At 38.3% G+C, this 16882-nt stretch overlaps 1 protein-coding gene across 1 annotated transcript; it reads left to right on the forward strand.

The window, feature by feature from the left end:
• Window positions 1-1652: 1652 nt before the first annotated feature.
• On the forward strand, window positions 1653-4653 carry LOC122300290 (vesicle-associated membrane protein 722). Its single transcript, XM_043110818.1, has 5 exons — window positions 1653-2046; window positions 3180-3321; window positions 3399-3519; window positions 3732-3794; window positions 4281-4653. Exons 1-5 carry the CDS (start codon window positions 1857-1859, stop codon window positions 4422-4424), a joined length of 660 nt encoding a protein of 219 aa, XP_042966752.1. The 5' UTR covers window positions 1653-1856; the 3' UTR covers window positions 4425-4653.
• The last annotated feature ends 12229 nt before the right edge of the window (window positions 4654-16882 follow it).

The raw sequence follows: 16882 nt of genomic DNA on the forward strand, positions 1-16882 counted from the left end.
ATCCATTTATTTCAACAAATATTAGGGTCATTATGTGTAACATATTAGTAGATTGTGTAAAGAGAGATGATTTAGGCCGAATAGGTGTAAAAAAAACTTTCACACTAGCCAATAGACAAATACCACGTAGACACTCTAAAAAGATGAGAAATTAGCCCGCATCCATCTGATTGTCTCCCTCTCCTTCTTTGAATGCATCTATTTCCAATATGCTCATACTCCAACACTTCAGCACATTGAAAACCAATAAAACCTCATTCAAATATGTCCCTTTAATGCAGAAAGAATTAATGCAGAAAGAATCAAGCAATAGAGGAAGCAACAAGCAAGTCACAACTCCATTCAACAATGTAATTGCAACTTAACAGAGTTTTTGCAATATTAATCATACTTCTCTCTCCATGAGTACACGAGGAAAAACATCCAAGAAATTGCTAGCGCAATATCCCTAACAACCTGCCTCGGCCAATCTTGAATGCGATCCTCGAGCTTCCTCTCAAAGTACACTCTCTAAATGACCATGGAAATGTGAAGAAGCACACATCCCTTAGCAAAGAAGCTCTAGAATTCCCTGTTCTTGACAAAAGACACCATGAACAAAAGCAACCCAATGGTAAATAAAAGCAAGCCCAAGAAGGAATTCGAGGTCTAAATCAATAATTGATCCTAGGGCGTGAATCCTTGAAGCTTACATGCGATCTTAGAGTCATGGCCAAACACTCGATCGTGAGAGTAGGGATGGTGGCAATTTTTTTTTTGGACTTGTCGGCGTCGGGTACAAAGCAAGGACGGATGGGGGAGGGAGAGAAAGAGAGAGGGATTTTTAGAAAAATCATGCAAATGGGAGAGGGAGATGCATTCGAAGAAGGGGAGGGCGACAATCGGGAGGATGTTGGCTCATTTTTAGTCTTTCTGAAGTGTCTACGTGGCATTTTTGTATTAGCTGGTGTAAAAGTTTTTTTTGCACCCATCTAGTGAAGGTTATTCTTTGTGTAAACTCTGTTTTGCACTCATCCCAAAACTATTATACAATGAAAATTAATATTTTTTAAAAAATTTAATTGTCGAATATGAATCTGACAAAAATCTCAAATAAAAAAAAAATTACTTAAGTAAATTTAAGTTATACAAATCCTGTACAATTTTTTGTTTAAATTGAATCTATATAAATTTTTTTAATAATAAATCATATATTTTTATCAAATGACTTGTATAAAATTTTTAAATCTCAAACGCATTATTAAAAAGGAATTATATCGACAATTGTCAGAAGTCACGTAAAGTTAAAAAAATAAAATAAAATAGTCATTATTTATATAAGCATCGTAGATTTATTTTTTTAAAATTAAATTAATCATAAAAAATTAATTAATTTTTTTTTATATAAATCTCACGCTGATTATAAATACCATTTCTTTTAAAATAATGGGATAAATGAGAAGTGTAGGCTACAGTAGTGTTCAACATGGCAAAAGAAACCCCCGAATTCAAGCCAGCCGTATTTATTGAGGCTGCATGAAAATTTCAAAAGAAAGAACCGCGTGACCAAAACTTTTTTCTTTCGTATTTCCTCTCCGACCTTTCTAATATCACATAATTCCACTTTAGCCCCAAACAGAACCTTCTTCTAATATCACATAAATTACCCAACACCACCCACCTCTCCTATTTCCTATTTCAAAGCAAAGGTCAGAGGTCCTCTCTCTCTCTCCATCTCTCTCTAGATTTATTCACATTTCCTTCGCCGATCTCGTCGTCTCTCTTCTCTATCTGAATCTCCTGCTACGATTCTGTGGTCGGTTTGGCCGTCTACGATTGTCAGAGATTATCCGCGCTTTCTTTTTTGTTTCATTTACATGGGTCAGCAATCTCTGATCTACAGCTTCGTGGCTCGGGGCACGGTTATCCTCGCCGAGTACACGGAGTTCACCGGAAATTTCACCACCATCGCCTCCCAATGCCTCCAGAAGCTCCCGGCTTCCAACAACAAGTTCACCTATAACTGCGACGGCCATACCTTCAATTATCTCGTCGAGAACGGCTTCAGTATGTCCCTTATCTTTTTTATCTCTTTATTCCTATTTTTTGCCATATTTATAATCGGCACCAAATTCTGATTCAGATCTCCATATCTTAGATTTGTTGATTTCTTTGCGTCTGGCCCGTGTGTTTGACCATCTGATTGTGCCGAAGTCCGGAACATATAGACATATGTTTGTACGTATATATATGCATGAGAGTGTGTTGCGTTTAAAGCCAGGATTCCTAGTCATAAAAAAAATATGTACATGGATATGTGTGGAAGCTTGTATGTTTATGTGTGAATTCTTTTTGAAGGTGTATATTATTTGGGATTGTTTCTTGATGCGTGATATATCACTGTTGTCTGAATAAATATGGTTCTTCAGATGTATTTTTTTTGATATTTTGTTAAATGTTTTGTCCTGAAAGAGAGAGCGTCGTGCGCGCGCGCGCACACACACACACACATATATATATATATATGCTTCGCTAGTTCGCTTTGCTTTGAGAAAGTGGAGGGGATTCACTCCATATGAAGGGCAAGCTCATTGCACGTTGAGCCGAGGGTTGGGTTTAAATCTTCGAGTGTTTATGTTTGTTTTCTATTGACTTAACATCTACATAAGATTTTAATGCGTGGTCAGTGTTAGTTTTTCTCTCATCATTTGTCATATCTTTGGAATGTTACGTGCAAATTAGATTGCTGCAGTATGCATTATCAAATGGGACTAAAATAAAAAATAAAAGAAAAAAGGAAACTTTGTAGCACGATTGTTGTAGCACACGGTCAGATTTTGAGATTTATATTACCTTCCAAGTTTGATTTCCTATGATATTTTAATTTCTTACCTTTTATCTTGCTTCTTAAAATTGTTAAGAAGGAAGAAACGGGGTAAGTGCTTAGTTTCCTGATCCAGTTATTAGGAATGGAAGTGTGGCATCTTTTGCCATTATGACAATGAGAATTTGAAAATGATCACATTTTTCACTGACAATATCAAGTCAATTACCCTAGTTGTATACCTCAAACCTCTTTGTTGAATGTAGGCATTTGCGTCACATTTATTATATGATGTTAACATTCTGAAGTTATTCTAGCCATCCCAGACTCTGGGATTGAGGTTCTACTTTTTAACTTTTACTTTTAAATGCTGCAGCCTATTGTGTAGTTGCTGTTGAATCTGCTGGCAGACAAATTCCCATTGCCTTGTTGGAGCGAGTTAAGGAAGATTTCAACAAGAGATATGGTGGAGGGAAAGCTGCAACTGCCGTTGCCAACAGCCTAAATAAAGAGTTTGGGTATGCATTATCCTTTCTTTCATTCCTTAAAGACGTGTCATTCCAAAAGGATTTTGACCATTTGATCAATATTATAGACCCAAACTGAAGGAGCACATGCAGTATTGTGCGGATCATCCTGAGGAGATAAGCAAGCTTGCAAAAGTGAAGGCTCAGGTTTCTGAAGTCAAGGGCGTTATGATGGAAAATATTGAGAAGGTATAGTGGCATTGCTGGTTGTTCTTGAAATGTTATGATGCAATTTGCAAGTAAAAATACTGAATTGCATGTTTTTGGTAAAAATATGTTATTGCTAATTGGTATGAAATATTAGACACTGATGTTAAGAATTGAAAGCGGGTTTTTTCTTCCCTTTTATGTTTCTATTGAATAACACTGCATGTGCTGATTAAGATTCATCTGTTGTGCAGGTTCTTGACCGTGGTGAGAAGATTGAGCTGCTGGTGGATAAAACTGAGAACCTTCGCTCGCAGGTTAGTCCTAGAAACCTTTTTTTTACCTCTCTTTGTGATTAATTGACTGCAGAAAACACTTTTTCACTTGGGCTTGGGTGCAACTCTTTATCCTCAAGAAATTATTGGATTGATCCATGCAATATTTAAGTAATGTTATTACATCCTGCAGACACTTAGGCAGTTTTTTTAAGGTTGGATAGGCTATTGTGGATCCTGTACTTGTTTGTTTGTTTTTGTGGGCTTGGGGCTATGGGGACTCAATCCGCCAACTTTTCTCATGAGAGCGGGGACAAATGCCATCAAGTTACGGCCATGGGTGAATCTGTGTTTGTTTTAATAAGTCATTATTAGATTCTTCCCAGTTTTATATTTTCTTCCTCCTCTCTATGTTGCATGACCTGATCCTTAATAGTTGGGATTGTCGCTTGTTTTATCTCTAGTATTTGGGATTAACACTTACTTCAGCATATAGGTTGATGTATTTATATTGATTCTGCATTCCAGGCACAAGATTTTAGGCAGCAAGGAACTCAGATCAGAAGGAAGATGTGGTTCCAGAATATGAAGATAAAATTGATTGTTTTGGGTATTCTCATTGCCTTGATTCTAATTATTGTGTTGTCTATTTGCCGTGGCTTCAATTGTTAAATTGCCTGGAACTTCCTGGACACTGCCTTTCTGGCATGCTGATTCCAATTGTCTAGGTTTTCCTTTCCACCTTGCTATTTGGTGTTTGATGTATTAGGTTATACCATCCCCTTCTGCTAGCCTTTTAGGAATGGGGAGCACTTGTCTTTTGGATTGTTGTATAGTTGATATGCTACAACTGCTACAAGTAGATAAATTTTCTATATGCTATTTGTTATGGTTTTATTTCTTTTGTTTGTTAAAGATGTAACGGAGAAATACTTGCCCGCATATTAGTATTCCGACTTTTCTCCAATGTTTTTACTTCATATAATTTCTTTCCCCTCAATTGATTTAGAGATTAGCTAGTCGGGTTGTTTTTTAGAGCGGTCGAGCTAACAAACAATAATGGATGGGATGCAATGTTATTGTTTCCTTAAGGTCTTCTAGAGAGGCGTAGTTACATAATTCCTTCCCTCTTGAACTTTCAGTTGATTTTCAACATCTTTGTAAACTAGTAATTGTAATTTGTTAACTGGATATATTTCATTTTTTAATATCATTCTTGGGCCATTGGCGTTAAGAATAATTCTTTTTACTAGTCGATTTATTTATTTGATTTATTGATGGTTCTGTTTTTCTAGTTTGTTTGAGATTGTGTTTGTTATTATTAATAATGCAAAGATAGGAGGATCGGTACGAAGCACGATGAATTTCGTCCACTCATCCATTCATTCGTATGATTACCTAGAATAGTCTATAACTTCGGCTCCGTAATCAGGTGGTAGAGCTCAAATTTCTCTCCTCTGCCTGGTCAAAATAAAGCTGCTTCATTTCAGCCCCTTGGCTTTGTACACTATCTTGACGAAATTGGTTTCGACTTTGGACACAAGTTTCAAATATGAAAGTCCATTTTAGTAATTGGACTAAAACAAATTATCAACAATTAAACAAAAGCAGCATCCCTAAACACAAGAAAGACAAACAACCAAACCGAAAATGAAACCAATTCCAAAGCCCTATAAATGCAAACATAAAGAGATTAAAAAAAAAAATTGGGGGCGGGGGGGCTGGGGAGATTAATGAACGCAAGAAAAGAATGTTGGAACTTTTTAGTTAACTAAAGAAAATTCAGTTTTGCGTTTAATGATTAATCTCGACCATATAGATATCTCACAAAAGCTTGTCTGCGTTTTATGCATCAAGACACCAAAAGTTCAATTCACTAATATCTGTGGTTTTATTTAATATTTTATCATGTTTTCCCTCAACCGGTAAAAAGACACCGCTAGTCGGAATGGTGTCCCCCTTATCAAGAAGCCATGCAAGAAGAGTTTATTCTTTACGAGAAATCCAAGAAAAATGCAAAAGGGGTGTTGTGGGGAGGGGTGGGTTTGGTTTCAAGGCGGATCAAACAGTGATAATTACAGGAAAGATGGGTAGAGTTACTCATTTTGTAAGGTTGAGCGTAAATTGGACATAGATTCCATAAGCTAAATAGTTTTGGACATTAGGCACTTGGGAGTTGGGGCTGATGCTTTTGTGCTTGGTGCAATCTTCCAAAAATGAGGCGAGGAAAGGGTGTAATGACGTCAAGGGAGTTACCTTCAATAATAAGGTTAACAATTCCGTTTATAGTAAGGACTGCATCCTTGCCTTCACCGATATTGGGTTCATCCAAGTGGAATTTGAGGGTACAGGAATGGAGAAAATACTTTGAATCATGGTAAACATAGCAGCATAGGAGGTGGGTAATGCCAAATTTCTTGTCTTGTATATGTGAGACGATGGAGTTCCAAGCTTCCTTATTGGTATACTTAACTTGGGTGATCTAGGTCAAAGGATTTGATGTGAGTTGGCTGTGGTGAGCTTTCTTTTCTGATGATAATCCTCAGGATGAATACCTAATGTTACAATGTTGATGGAATAATAGTGAGATGGAATGGGATGTACGATGACTGTAAATGGACTAAACTTAATGAAGAAGATGATGGATGAAAAGTATTGAAATTGCATATACTTGAAATTTCGAGGAATCCAAAACCTCCCAAGAATAGAGACTACAAATTTTCAAGATTCCAAAATGATCCACTTTTTCCCCTTCCGTTCCCACATAATCTATCTAATCCTAACAAATTTAAAACAAAATGACTAAAAACACCCTTGCATAACTGTTGTTAAACACTGTGTTTTGGTTGTAAATAACAACATAAAACTACCCCATTTTATCCCTTACATTTTCTACTAAAACAAAAAATGTCGTAGACTCCCCTTACAAACTGCACCGATTCGTGAGTCCCAAATCCCCTTTCAGCCTTCATAAACTTCACTTTGTCCTAACTCTTCTCTCTCTTCGTCTTCAACCGCACAGCCCAAAGATTGCTCATTCCTCGTCTGTCGTGCACTGATCCTCTTGCTTGAACTTTCTAACAATCTCCCACTCTTATAAAACCTTGCCTACAAGGTGTGGATACACAATCCTCAGCCTTCACAAGCTCTTCCAGGTGTTGTCCTTCACGAGGGCCCCAACTCATTTGACCAAAACTTCAGTTATGGCACGATGGCCCTGTTGCTTCATGCAACGCTCCAAGATCATCTTGGGCTCAGGTATGACTTCCCTTGACTCATTTGTGGGTTGTAAAATAGGAATGGAATGGGTTGAATGCTCTCACCAATTTTCTTCTTTAAGCATGAGACGTGAAAAACAAGGTGGATCTTGGATGTGGGTGGGAGATCATTTCGGTAGGCCATAGTTCCTAACTGTTGGATAACCTTGAATGGCCCATAGAAATTGGGGGCCAATTTCAAGTTGTGGCATATGGCCACTGACTTCTATCAATATGGCTAAAGTCACAAGTAAACAGACTCTGTTTGAATTGGGAAGTGATCTCATCTCATTTTATCTCATCATTACAACTTTTTCAAATTTCCACACAAAATATAATAAACAATTCAATTTTTTTAAATCTCAATTCAACTTTTCATATCTCAAAACAATAATAATAATATTTTATTCAACTTTTATTATTCATCTAAAATCATCTTATCTCATCTCTGAATCCAGTCTCCTTCATTAAACTCTCTTTCAGTTATCTTCATGTCTGCATATATCTTCATTTGGTTTTGGGCTATCTTGAGATTGTTCTTTAATAATTCTAAGATCTGGCTTCTGTTTCTCATTAATTGATCAATAGTGTTGTTGTTTGAGGTGCAGAGGATATAAGTAATTAGCTTTGAGGGTGGGTACCAATATAAAGCCTCGAAGGGCGACAGCTTTGTAGAGCTGTGATAGCTAATGTTATACCACCACTCTACAAGTGGTAACCACTGTCTCCATGTCTTAGGTTTTTGTCTTGCGTAGTTTCTCAAATAACCTTTTAGGCTTTTATTTAAAGTCTTGGTCTGTCCGTCACTATGGGGATGGTAGGCTGAGCTAAAATTCAATGTAGTTTCCTGGAGAGTAAACAAATTCTTCCAAAATGAGCTGAGGATCACTGGTTCATGATCTGACACAATAGTTCTTGGAAACCCATGTAGTTTAAACATCGAGGAGAGGAACATTTGAGCTACTTCTTGGGCTATGTAGGGTTGGGACAGAGCCATAAAATGGCCATCTTTCATGAATCAGTCATCCACTACAAATATCACAGTAGCACCATTGGAATTTGGAAGACCCTATATGAAATCCATAGAGATGTCCGTCCAAGCTTGTTAGGGTACAGGAAGTGGTTGGAGTAGACTAGCTGGAGGGATAGTCTCATATTTAATAACTTGACACGTGTCACATTCTTGCACCCACATTTTAATATCTTTTTCATGCCCGATCAGTAAAAGTCCCTATTGGCCCTTTAATAAGTCTTTAGGTAACCTAAATGGCCCGCCATTGGGTCTGCGTGTATGTAGTGGAGCACATTTTTAATGAAAGGAAATCTCAGTACTAACATCACCCTTCCCTTCTTCACAAGCAGTCCTTGCATGATAGAAACCCTCTTAGGAATTTCCTGTGATTCCCCAGCCTTTGCTAAACAATCTGAGAACTCTTCAGACAGCTGGTAACTCATTTTTAATTCCTCCACCCAATCAGGTTTTGGAAATGTGATCTGAGCCAAGACTCCTTCCTTGAAGTGGTCTTCCTCCTCTTTCTGAGAAAGCATTGAAAACTCTGTTCTCCTGCCCCTTCTTATATTCTATCTTAAATTCATACCCAATCAATTTAGTGAGTCATTTCTGTTGTGCTTCCGTGCTTACTCTCTGCTCTAACAGAAACTTCAAAACTTGCTAGTCAATTTTCACTATAAATGACTGTCCTAATAAATAGGGATGCCACTTTTGGATAGTCGTCATCAAAGCAAGTAATTCCCTATCATAAGTAGAGAGGAACAACGCCTTACTCTTCAACATCTTGCTTAGGAAGGTTATAGGTTGCCCGGACTGCATCAATATAGCCTCGATGCCTTTCCAACTAATATTGAATTTAATTTTGAATGGGCATGTAAAATTCAGGAGTCTCAATATCGAGGGTTGGGTAATCACTTCCTTAAAATTCACAAAAACTTGCTCAGCTTTCTTGCTCCAAATGATTTTTCTTCAAAAGACCTGTTAGTGTGGCTGCCAACATTCCATACCCCTTAATGAACTTCCTGTAATAGCCCGTTAGGCCTAGAAACCCTTTCAAGGCCTTGGTGTTTTTAGGAGTAGGCCATTCCAACATCGCAATAATTTTGTGAGGATATGCCCTTACTCCCTTGGCAAAAATAATGTGATTGAGATAATCCACTTCCTCAACTTTGAACTTACATTTGGACAGCTTTGCATAAAGCTTGTGATCTCGTAGTAATTTCAGCACTTGTTTCAAGTGATCCAAGTGTTCTTTCTAGCCGCCACTATACACTAAAATGTCATTAAAAAAATACTAACACAAATTTGCGTAAATATGGCTTAAAAACATGGTTCATCAGCCCCTGAAAAGTGGAAGGGGCATTAGTGAGCCCAAAGGGCATCACTAAGAACTCATAATGCCCTTCATGAGTTCTAAATGCATTCTTTTCTAAATCCTCTGGCACCACTCTTATCTGATGGTATCCCGACCTTAGATCCGACTTTGAAAACACAATTGCACCACATAACTTATCCAGTAACTCATCTATTACTGGGATGGAAAATTTGTCCTTTACTATTTGCTGATTTAGTGCACGATAGTCAACACACATTCACCAACTTCTGTCCACCTTGTGCACTAACAACACCGATGAAGAGAAAGGGCTAGAATTGGGTCTAAGCACCCTAGAATTTAACAAATCAGCCACTATTTTTTCAATTTTAGATTTTTGATAATAGGGGTAACAGTAGGATCGGTTAGAAATGGGTGTGGTGCCATCCCTTAGGATTATTTTATGGTCATGGCTTCGTGGAGGCGGGTAACCCCTGAGGTTCCTAAAAAACTTCATCAAATTGCTCCAACAACTCTTTAACTTCTGTATTTTCAACAACACTGCCTTCCCATTTTTGCTCCACTAGAATTTGTAACAAAAACCATTTTCCCTTGGTCAATGAAGCTAACATCTTCTTCTCTCATTCATAAATTTCATAGAAAGTTTGGAAAAATCCCAAACAATTGGCCCAAGAGTTTTTAACCAATTCACTTCCAACACCACATCACAACCACCCAACTAAAGTACATAAAGAGAATAATAAAATTGAGTACCTTGCACTGTAAGGAGGATTGAAGCATAGTTTCCTTCACTCTGACTTACTGCCCCATTTGCCACCCTTATGGCCAGCCTTGTAGACTGATTTATCTTTAGTCTGGCCCTTTTTGCTACTGCCAGGTCTAGGAAGCTATGAGAGCTTCCAAAATCCACAAGGATCACCACTCGTTCCCCACTGATCTTTTCCAACAGTCTCATCATACTCAGGCTGGGTGCTCCAGCTGCTATCGCATTCAAGGAAATTTATGAGGCTACCTTCACTTAGGGGCCACTACTACTTCGACCATCTCTTACTTTTCCTCATTTTCATTGTCTATTTGTTTAACTTTAGCCTCCTCATAATCATGCAGAAAATAGATCTTTGGAGTTTTACACACATGCGTCGAGTGCCACTTCTCATCACAATGGTAGCATAGACCTTTCCTACGCTTCTCATCCATTTGACTGGAAAATATTTTCCTAGTAGGTAACATGGGTTTGGACTACTTATTACTTTTTTCCATGGACTGCCCCTCATATGAAGTGTTGTTGGCAGAAGGCAATCCACTCTTTTCAACCCCCATTTTTTTTTTACTCTTTTTTGTGTTGATGAGATATTCTTCCTGTAATTTGGCCAAACTAAAGGCTGCAATTAAACTGACTGGATTGAATATCTTCAATGGCAAGCGAATTTCATCTCGCAACCCACTAATGAAGTAGCTGAGTTTGTGCACATCTGAAAGGCCCTTAAGCCTGTTAGATAATGCCTCAAACTGTGATTTGTAAGCTGCCACTATTGTGCTTTGTTTCAGTCTCGTCAAAGACTCCATCTGATTGTCGTAAGTGGTGAGGCCAAAGCGGGTTTGTAGAACTCAGGTAAAGGTCTCCGACTAGAGAAATGTCCGCTATCCCATGCATCTTGGTACTAGATAAATACCTCACGATGCATATGATAAGTAGCCATTAATAAACGTTGTGTTGGATGTGTTTCATGAAATTCAAAACAATTATTTATTTTAAATCACCAACCTGCTAGGTCATCCTCATCGAATTGTGGAAAATCTAGTTTAACTCCTCTTATTAATGCCCTTCTCGGACCAGTACCCTCCAAATCACAATCTGATTTGTTTTCTGGTTGTGGTAAGGGTTGTTGGTAGAGTTCCAGACTTACAGTTTTTGGTGTCTTGCTTGGATCTGGTGCTTTTTGCCATAGGAATTGAAGGCTCTGGGATACCACTTGTTATAATGTTGATAGAATAATAGTATAAATGGAATGGGATGTACGAATGATTGTAAATGGACTGAACTTAATGAAGAAGATGATGGATGAAAATTATTGAAATTGCATATGCATATACTTCGATTTTCGAGGAATCCAAAACCTCCCAAGAATAGAGTATAATTTTTCTAGATTTCATAATGATCCACTTTTTCCCCTTCCATTCCCACAGAATCTATCCGATTCTAACAAACTTAAAACAAAATGACTAAAAACACCATTGCATAAATGCTGTTAAACACAGCTTTTTGGTTGAAAGCAATAACATAAAACTAACCCGTTTTACCCCTTACATTTCCTACTAAAATAAACGACGTCATAGAGTCCCTTTACAAACAATACTGTTTCATGAGCCACAAACCCCCTTCTAGCCTTCGTAAACTTCACTTTGCCCTAACTCTTCTCTCTCTTCGTCTTCAACCTTAGAGCCCAAAGATTGCTCCTTTCTCCTCTGCCATGCACCGATCCTCTTGCTTAAGCCTTCTAACACCTAATGAGGTAGGGTTAAGAATGAGTTTTATTTAGTCAACAGAACCCTTGACCCTAGTTCTTCTTTTAATATTCTACTAGAAAATACTGTCTCTTTCCTACTCTTTGTAACTATATCAATGGATATGATCAGATTCCTCAAGAATAGTATCTACAATGGACAACTAGCTCCTGAAATTCTTGAGTGAATCAGTCGTGTTAAAATAACTCATAATAATGATAGAAAAGCATGGTCAGATATCCAAAGTCCCGAAAGAGAGATGACAACCACCCTCCCCAAACAACATTAAGCTAAACTTCAATGTAGCGGCTGAAGACAATTTTTCTCATGGTGGCAGTTATTTTCCACAACTTTTAAGGATCGCCAATACATGCATAGACAACAAAACATGACCCAAAAGACCCATAGGAGGGTGAAGTTAAGTATAAGCAATGTAAACGAGATTTGATGAAATAATACTTTGTATATCTTATTATTCACAGTGTACACACAAGTATATATATACCCTAAATACAATAGACCCATATACCCTTATACAAACTCATTATAGACAGTATATTCTAACACTCCACCTCAAGCTGGGGCATATACATCATATAAACCCAGCTTGAAACAAATAGGTTTTAATCGACTCCAACACAAGGATTTAGTAAACACATCTGCAAGTTGATCTGCAGACTTCACAAAAGGTGTAGCAATGTCACCACTTAGTATCTTATCTCGAATGAAGTGACAATCAATTTCTACATGTTTAGTCCTCTCATGAAACACAGGGTTAGAGGCAATATGCAGTGCAGCTTGATTATCACAAAATAGCTGGAGAGGGATAGGAGCTGGAAACCCAATCTCTTGAAGAAAGTGTTGTAACCATGTCAGCTCACTAGTAGTATGTGACATTGCCCTGTATTCAGCTTCCGCACTAGATCGAGCTACTACTGTTTATTTCTTACTCTTCCATGTACCCAAGTTATCTCCTACAAAGGTACAATATCCCGTAGTAGATCTTTTATTTGAAGGAGATCCTGCCCAATCAGCATCTGAAAATGCTTCAACTCTAAGATGTCCATTTGATCGGTATAGTATTCCAAGGCCAGGTGCTCGCTTGAGATAACGAAAAATATGAATTACAGCATCCCAATGTGAGATCCTAGGCATTTGTAAAAATTGACTCAGTACACTCACTGCATAAGAGATGTCTGGTCTAGTGATGGTAAGATAGTTCAATTTTCCAACAAGTCTTTGATACATACCTAGATCTCTAAACAACTCCCATTCTTCTTTCAAGAATTTATGATTGGGATCCATAGGGGTGTCAATAGGTCGTGCACCCAACATGCCAGTTTCTTCCAAAAGATCAAGTACATATTTCCTCTGAGATAGGTTGATGCCCTCTTTAGATCTACTAACTTCAATTCCAAGGAAATATCTAAGCTTGCCCAAATCTTTCGTCTGAAACTGATCATGTAAAAATTGTTTTAGTCTAATAATTCCAGTAGAGTCACTCCCAATAATTACAATATTATCCACGTATACAACCAACAAAATATTACCTGCATCATTATGAAAGTGAAATACCGAGTGATCTGTTTGGCATCTGTGAAGACCAAATGTCAATACAGCATCAGAGAACCTTCCAAACCATGCTCGAGGAGATTGTTTCAAACCGTATAATGCCTTTTTCAACCTGCATACAGTACCTCGATACTCCTCCTAAGCAACAAACCCAGGTGGTTGCTCCATATAAACTTCCTCATGCAAGTCGCCATGGAGGAATGCATTTTTTACATCCAGCTGAAATAAGGGTCAGTCTAAATTAGCAGCAAGAGAGATTAGCACTCAAACAGAAGAGATTTTGGCAACTGGAGAGAATGTCTCTTTGTAGTCAATGCCATAGGTTTGAGTGTAGCCCTTTGCAACCAAGCGGGCTTTCAGACGTTCTACAGAACCATTAGGATGAAATTTGATAATGTATACCCATTTACAGCCAACAAGTTGTTTACTAGGTGGTAATGGAACAAGATCTCATGTGCCATTATGATGAAGAGCATCCATTTCATTTTCCATAGCTGTCCTCCATCCCGGATCAGATAATGCATCCTGAAGAGTCTTAGGAATAGAGAGTTTTGAAACTTGAGATGTAAAACATGAGAATGAAGGGGATAAGGCATAATATGAAACAAATTGACTAATAGGATGTTGAGTAACACAAGAACATTTACCTTTGCGAAAAGCAATAGGTAGAGAGTCCGAAGTACTGGACAACTCAGGATCTGAAGATGGAGGCACGACTGGTTGGGGCATGGGAGCCGGCGGCCTCAAGCGACATGAGTAAACCTGTAAAGGAACTAGGGAAGGTTGGGTAAGGTTGGGTGAGTGTGAGGGAGATAATGTAAGAGTAGGTAATGGTAAAGGATCACACTCAACACTCGAAGATGTATTTGAAAAATAAGGTATGGACTCAAAGAAGGTAACATCAGCACTTATGAAATAGCGTCTAAGAGCAGGACTATAGCAACGATATCCTTTTTGAGTCCGAGAATAACCAACAAAGAGACACTTGGTAGAACGGGAGTCAAGTTTATCAAAGCCTGGACCAAGGTTATGAACAAAGCAAACACATCCAAAGATTTTTGGCGGAAGAGAAAAAGGTGAAGATGATGGAAACAAGATGAAGAAGGGAGATGAACCATTAAGAACTGATGAAGGCATACGATTAATAAGATGACAAGCAGTAAGAACACCATCACTCCAAAACCGTTTAGGAACATGCATATGTAGCAATAGTGCTCGGGTTACATCTAACAAATGCCGATTTTTGCATTCAGCCACCCCATTCTGTTGGGGTGTATATGAATATGATGTTTGATGAACAATTCCTTTGTCACTTAGGTAAGTAGCAAAGGCACTAGATAGATATTCTCTAGCATTATCAGAACGCAAAATCTGAACTTTTTTGTTAAATTGAGTTTTAATTTGTTTCCAGAACACTTGAAATATGGAAAGAAGTTCAGATCTGGCCTTCATAAAAAACAACCATGTCACACGAGAGTAGTCATCAACAAATGTAACAAAATATTGAAACTTGTTTGATTCAATGTTGATTGGTCCTCATATATCAGAGTGAACCAATTCAAAAGGACTCGATGCTCGTTTATCAATACGAGGAACAAAAGACACACGATGGTGTTTACTAAGTTGACACGCTTCACAAGAAAAGGGAGAAATACTTCCCAAGTTCCTAATTTGACACTTCAAAAGAGAAAGTGAGGGGTGACCTAGGCGACAATGCCATTCCAAAGCAGATGATGAGGGGGTTGTAAGGGCTCGAGTGGGTGACTGTTGAACATCAAGGTAATACAGACCATCAGCTTTATGCCCCGTACCAATCTTGTTCCCCGTCTTGAGATCCTGAAAAATACATGAAGAGGGATAAAAGGTTACTGAACATTGTAGATTTTGAGTAATCTTACTAATAGACAATAAACTAAAAGGAAAACTCGGAGCATGTAGGACAGATGACAAGGATATGGAGTCAGTGAGTTTAGTGGATCCAGTGCCTGTTACTTTAGCAAGAGTGACACTTTTTACAGAAGGTATAGTATTTAACTTAGACAGGGCAGAAGACAAACCGATCAAATGTTCATTAGCTCCTGAATCAATGATCCATGGACCTTGAGTGGATGAGACAAGACATGCGGATGCTATACCTAAGTGGGTAAGAGTAGCTGTGGAAGATAAAGCCCCTGTGTGACCCAAAAACCGCTCATACTCATCCTTTGATATACTAATCATATTTGAAGATCGGTTGGAGCTCGTTGACTGTGGATCGTCTTGGAAAGTGGCTTGATTAGCAGACCTAGATGCTCTACCATGTAGATCCCAACAATAATCCACTGAGTGGTTAGTGCGACCACAATGGGTGCACTTATGAAATTCACGACCTCGAGTGCGATTATCTCTTCCCCCACGTGCACCTCTACCACTCCGACCTCCACGCCCAGCAGGAGCAACATAGGAAGCAGTTAAAGTAGATCTCTCATTACTCTGATCAGAAGACAATGTAGCTCGCGGAAGTCAAGAGAATACATCAGGAAATGAGGGAAGCTATGGACTTGCCAAAATTTGAGAACGCACTGACTTATACTCCGGTTTTAACCCAACTAGAAAGCGAACAATATTAAAATCTTCTCGTTGTTTTAGCATACTTGGAACATCAAAAGTGACAGGTTGATACATTTTGAGTTCTTCACATATGCCCATTACTTGAGAATAATATTCTTCTAAGCCCAAAGCATTATGTTCCAACACGAAGAATTGTTTACACAACTCATAAATAAGAGTTATGTTTCCAGCACCTGAATACATCTGTTTGAGATGCCCCCACACCTCTTGAGCAGTGTCAAAATGTATTAAACTTGAGTAGATACTAGGTTCAATACTAGTCAACATCAGAGATAATATTTGAGCATCTTCCTACTCCCATTGAGCAAATGTAGAATTAGTCGAAGCAGGAATTGGATCAATCAGATGAGTACGACGAAGACCCTTGCCTTTCAAAAACATTTCAACGGATCTTGAGCACAACATGTAATTCTTTCCATTTAACTTCACCGAAGTCATAGGCATACTAATATTTGGTGCAAGTGACATTGACTCAAATTTAGTTGCCATGGAAAAGATACCAAGATATCACAACAATCCACTTAGAAACAAAGATTTCACACAAAAAACATGAAATATGGACGAAAAACTGGAAAATACAATATGGAAAAGTAGAAATCCAGATTAAAAATCCAAATCTCGAGCTTGTATCAGGTGAAACAAGTCTGAACCGGTCAAAAAGGTGTTGTACCGATTCGGAACCGGTATGTATCGGCCTGAAAGTGGCCGGAACCGGGATGTATCAGCCGAAATTGGCTCTGTATCGGCCGGTATCGGGTTTGTTTCGGCCGGTACGGACCTGTCTCGGATCGGGTCCGGGTCTAACTCGTTTGGATCTTTCTTGGATAAGCCTATCCTAACC

Source organism: Carya illinoinensis, chromosome 2 (assembly GCF_018687715.1).
Source record: "Carya illinoinensis cultivar Pawnee chromosome 2, C.illinoinensisPawnee_v1, whole genome shotgun sequence".
Taxonomy (NCBI): domain Eukaryota; kingdom Viridiplantae; phylum Streptophyta; class Magnoliopsida; order Fagales; family Juglandaceae; genus Carya; species Carya illinoinensis.

Coding starts and splice junctions, on each gene's coding strand:
- LOC122300290 (XM_043110818.1), top strand. CDS start 1,857: ATGGGTCAGCAATCTCTGATCTACAGCTTCGTGGCTCGGGGCACGGTT. Junction 2,047..3,179: donor TCTCGTCGAGAACGGCTTCA/GTATGTCCCTTA, acceptor TAAATGCTGCAG/CCTATTGTGTAGTTGCTGTT. Junction 3,520..3,731: donor TGATGGAAAATATTGAGAAG/GTATAGTGGCAT, acceptor TCTGTTGTGCAG/GTTCTTGACCGTGGTGAGAA.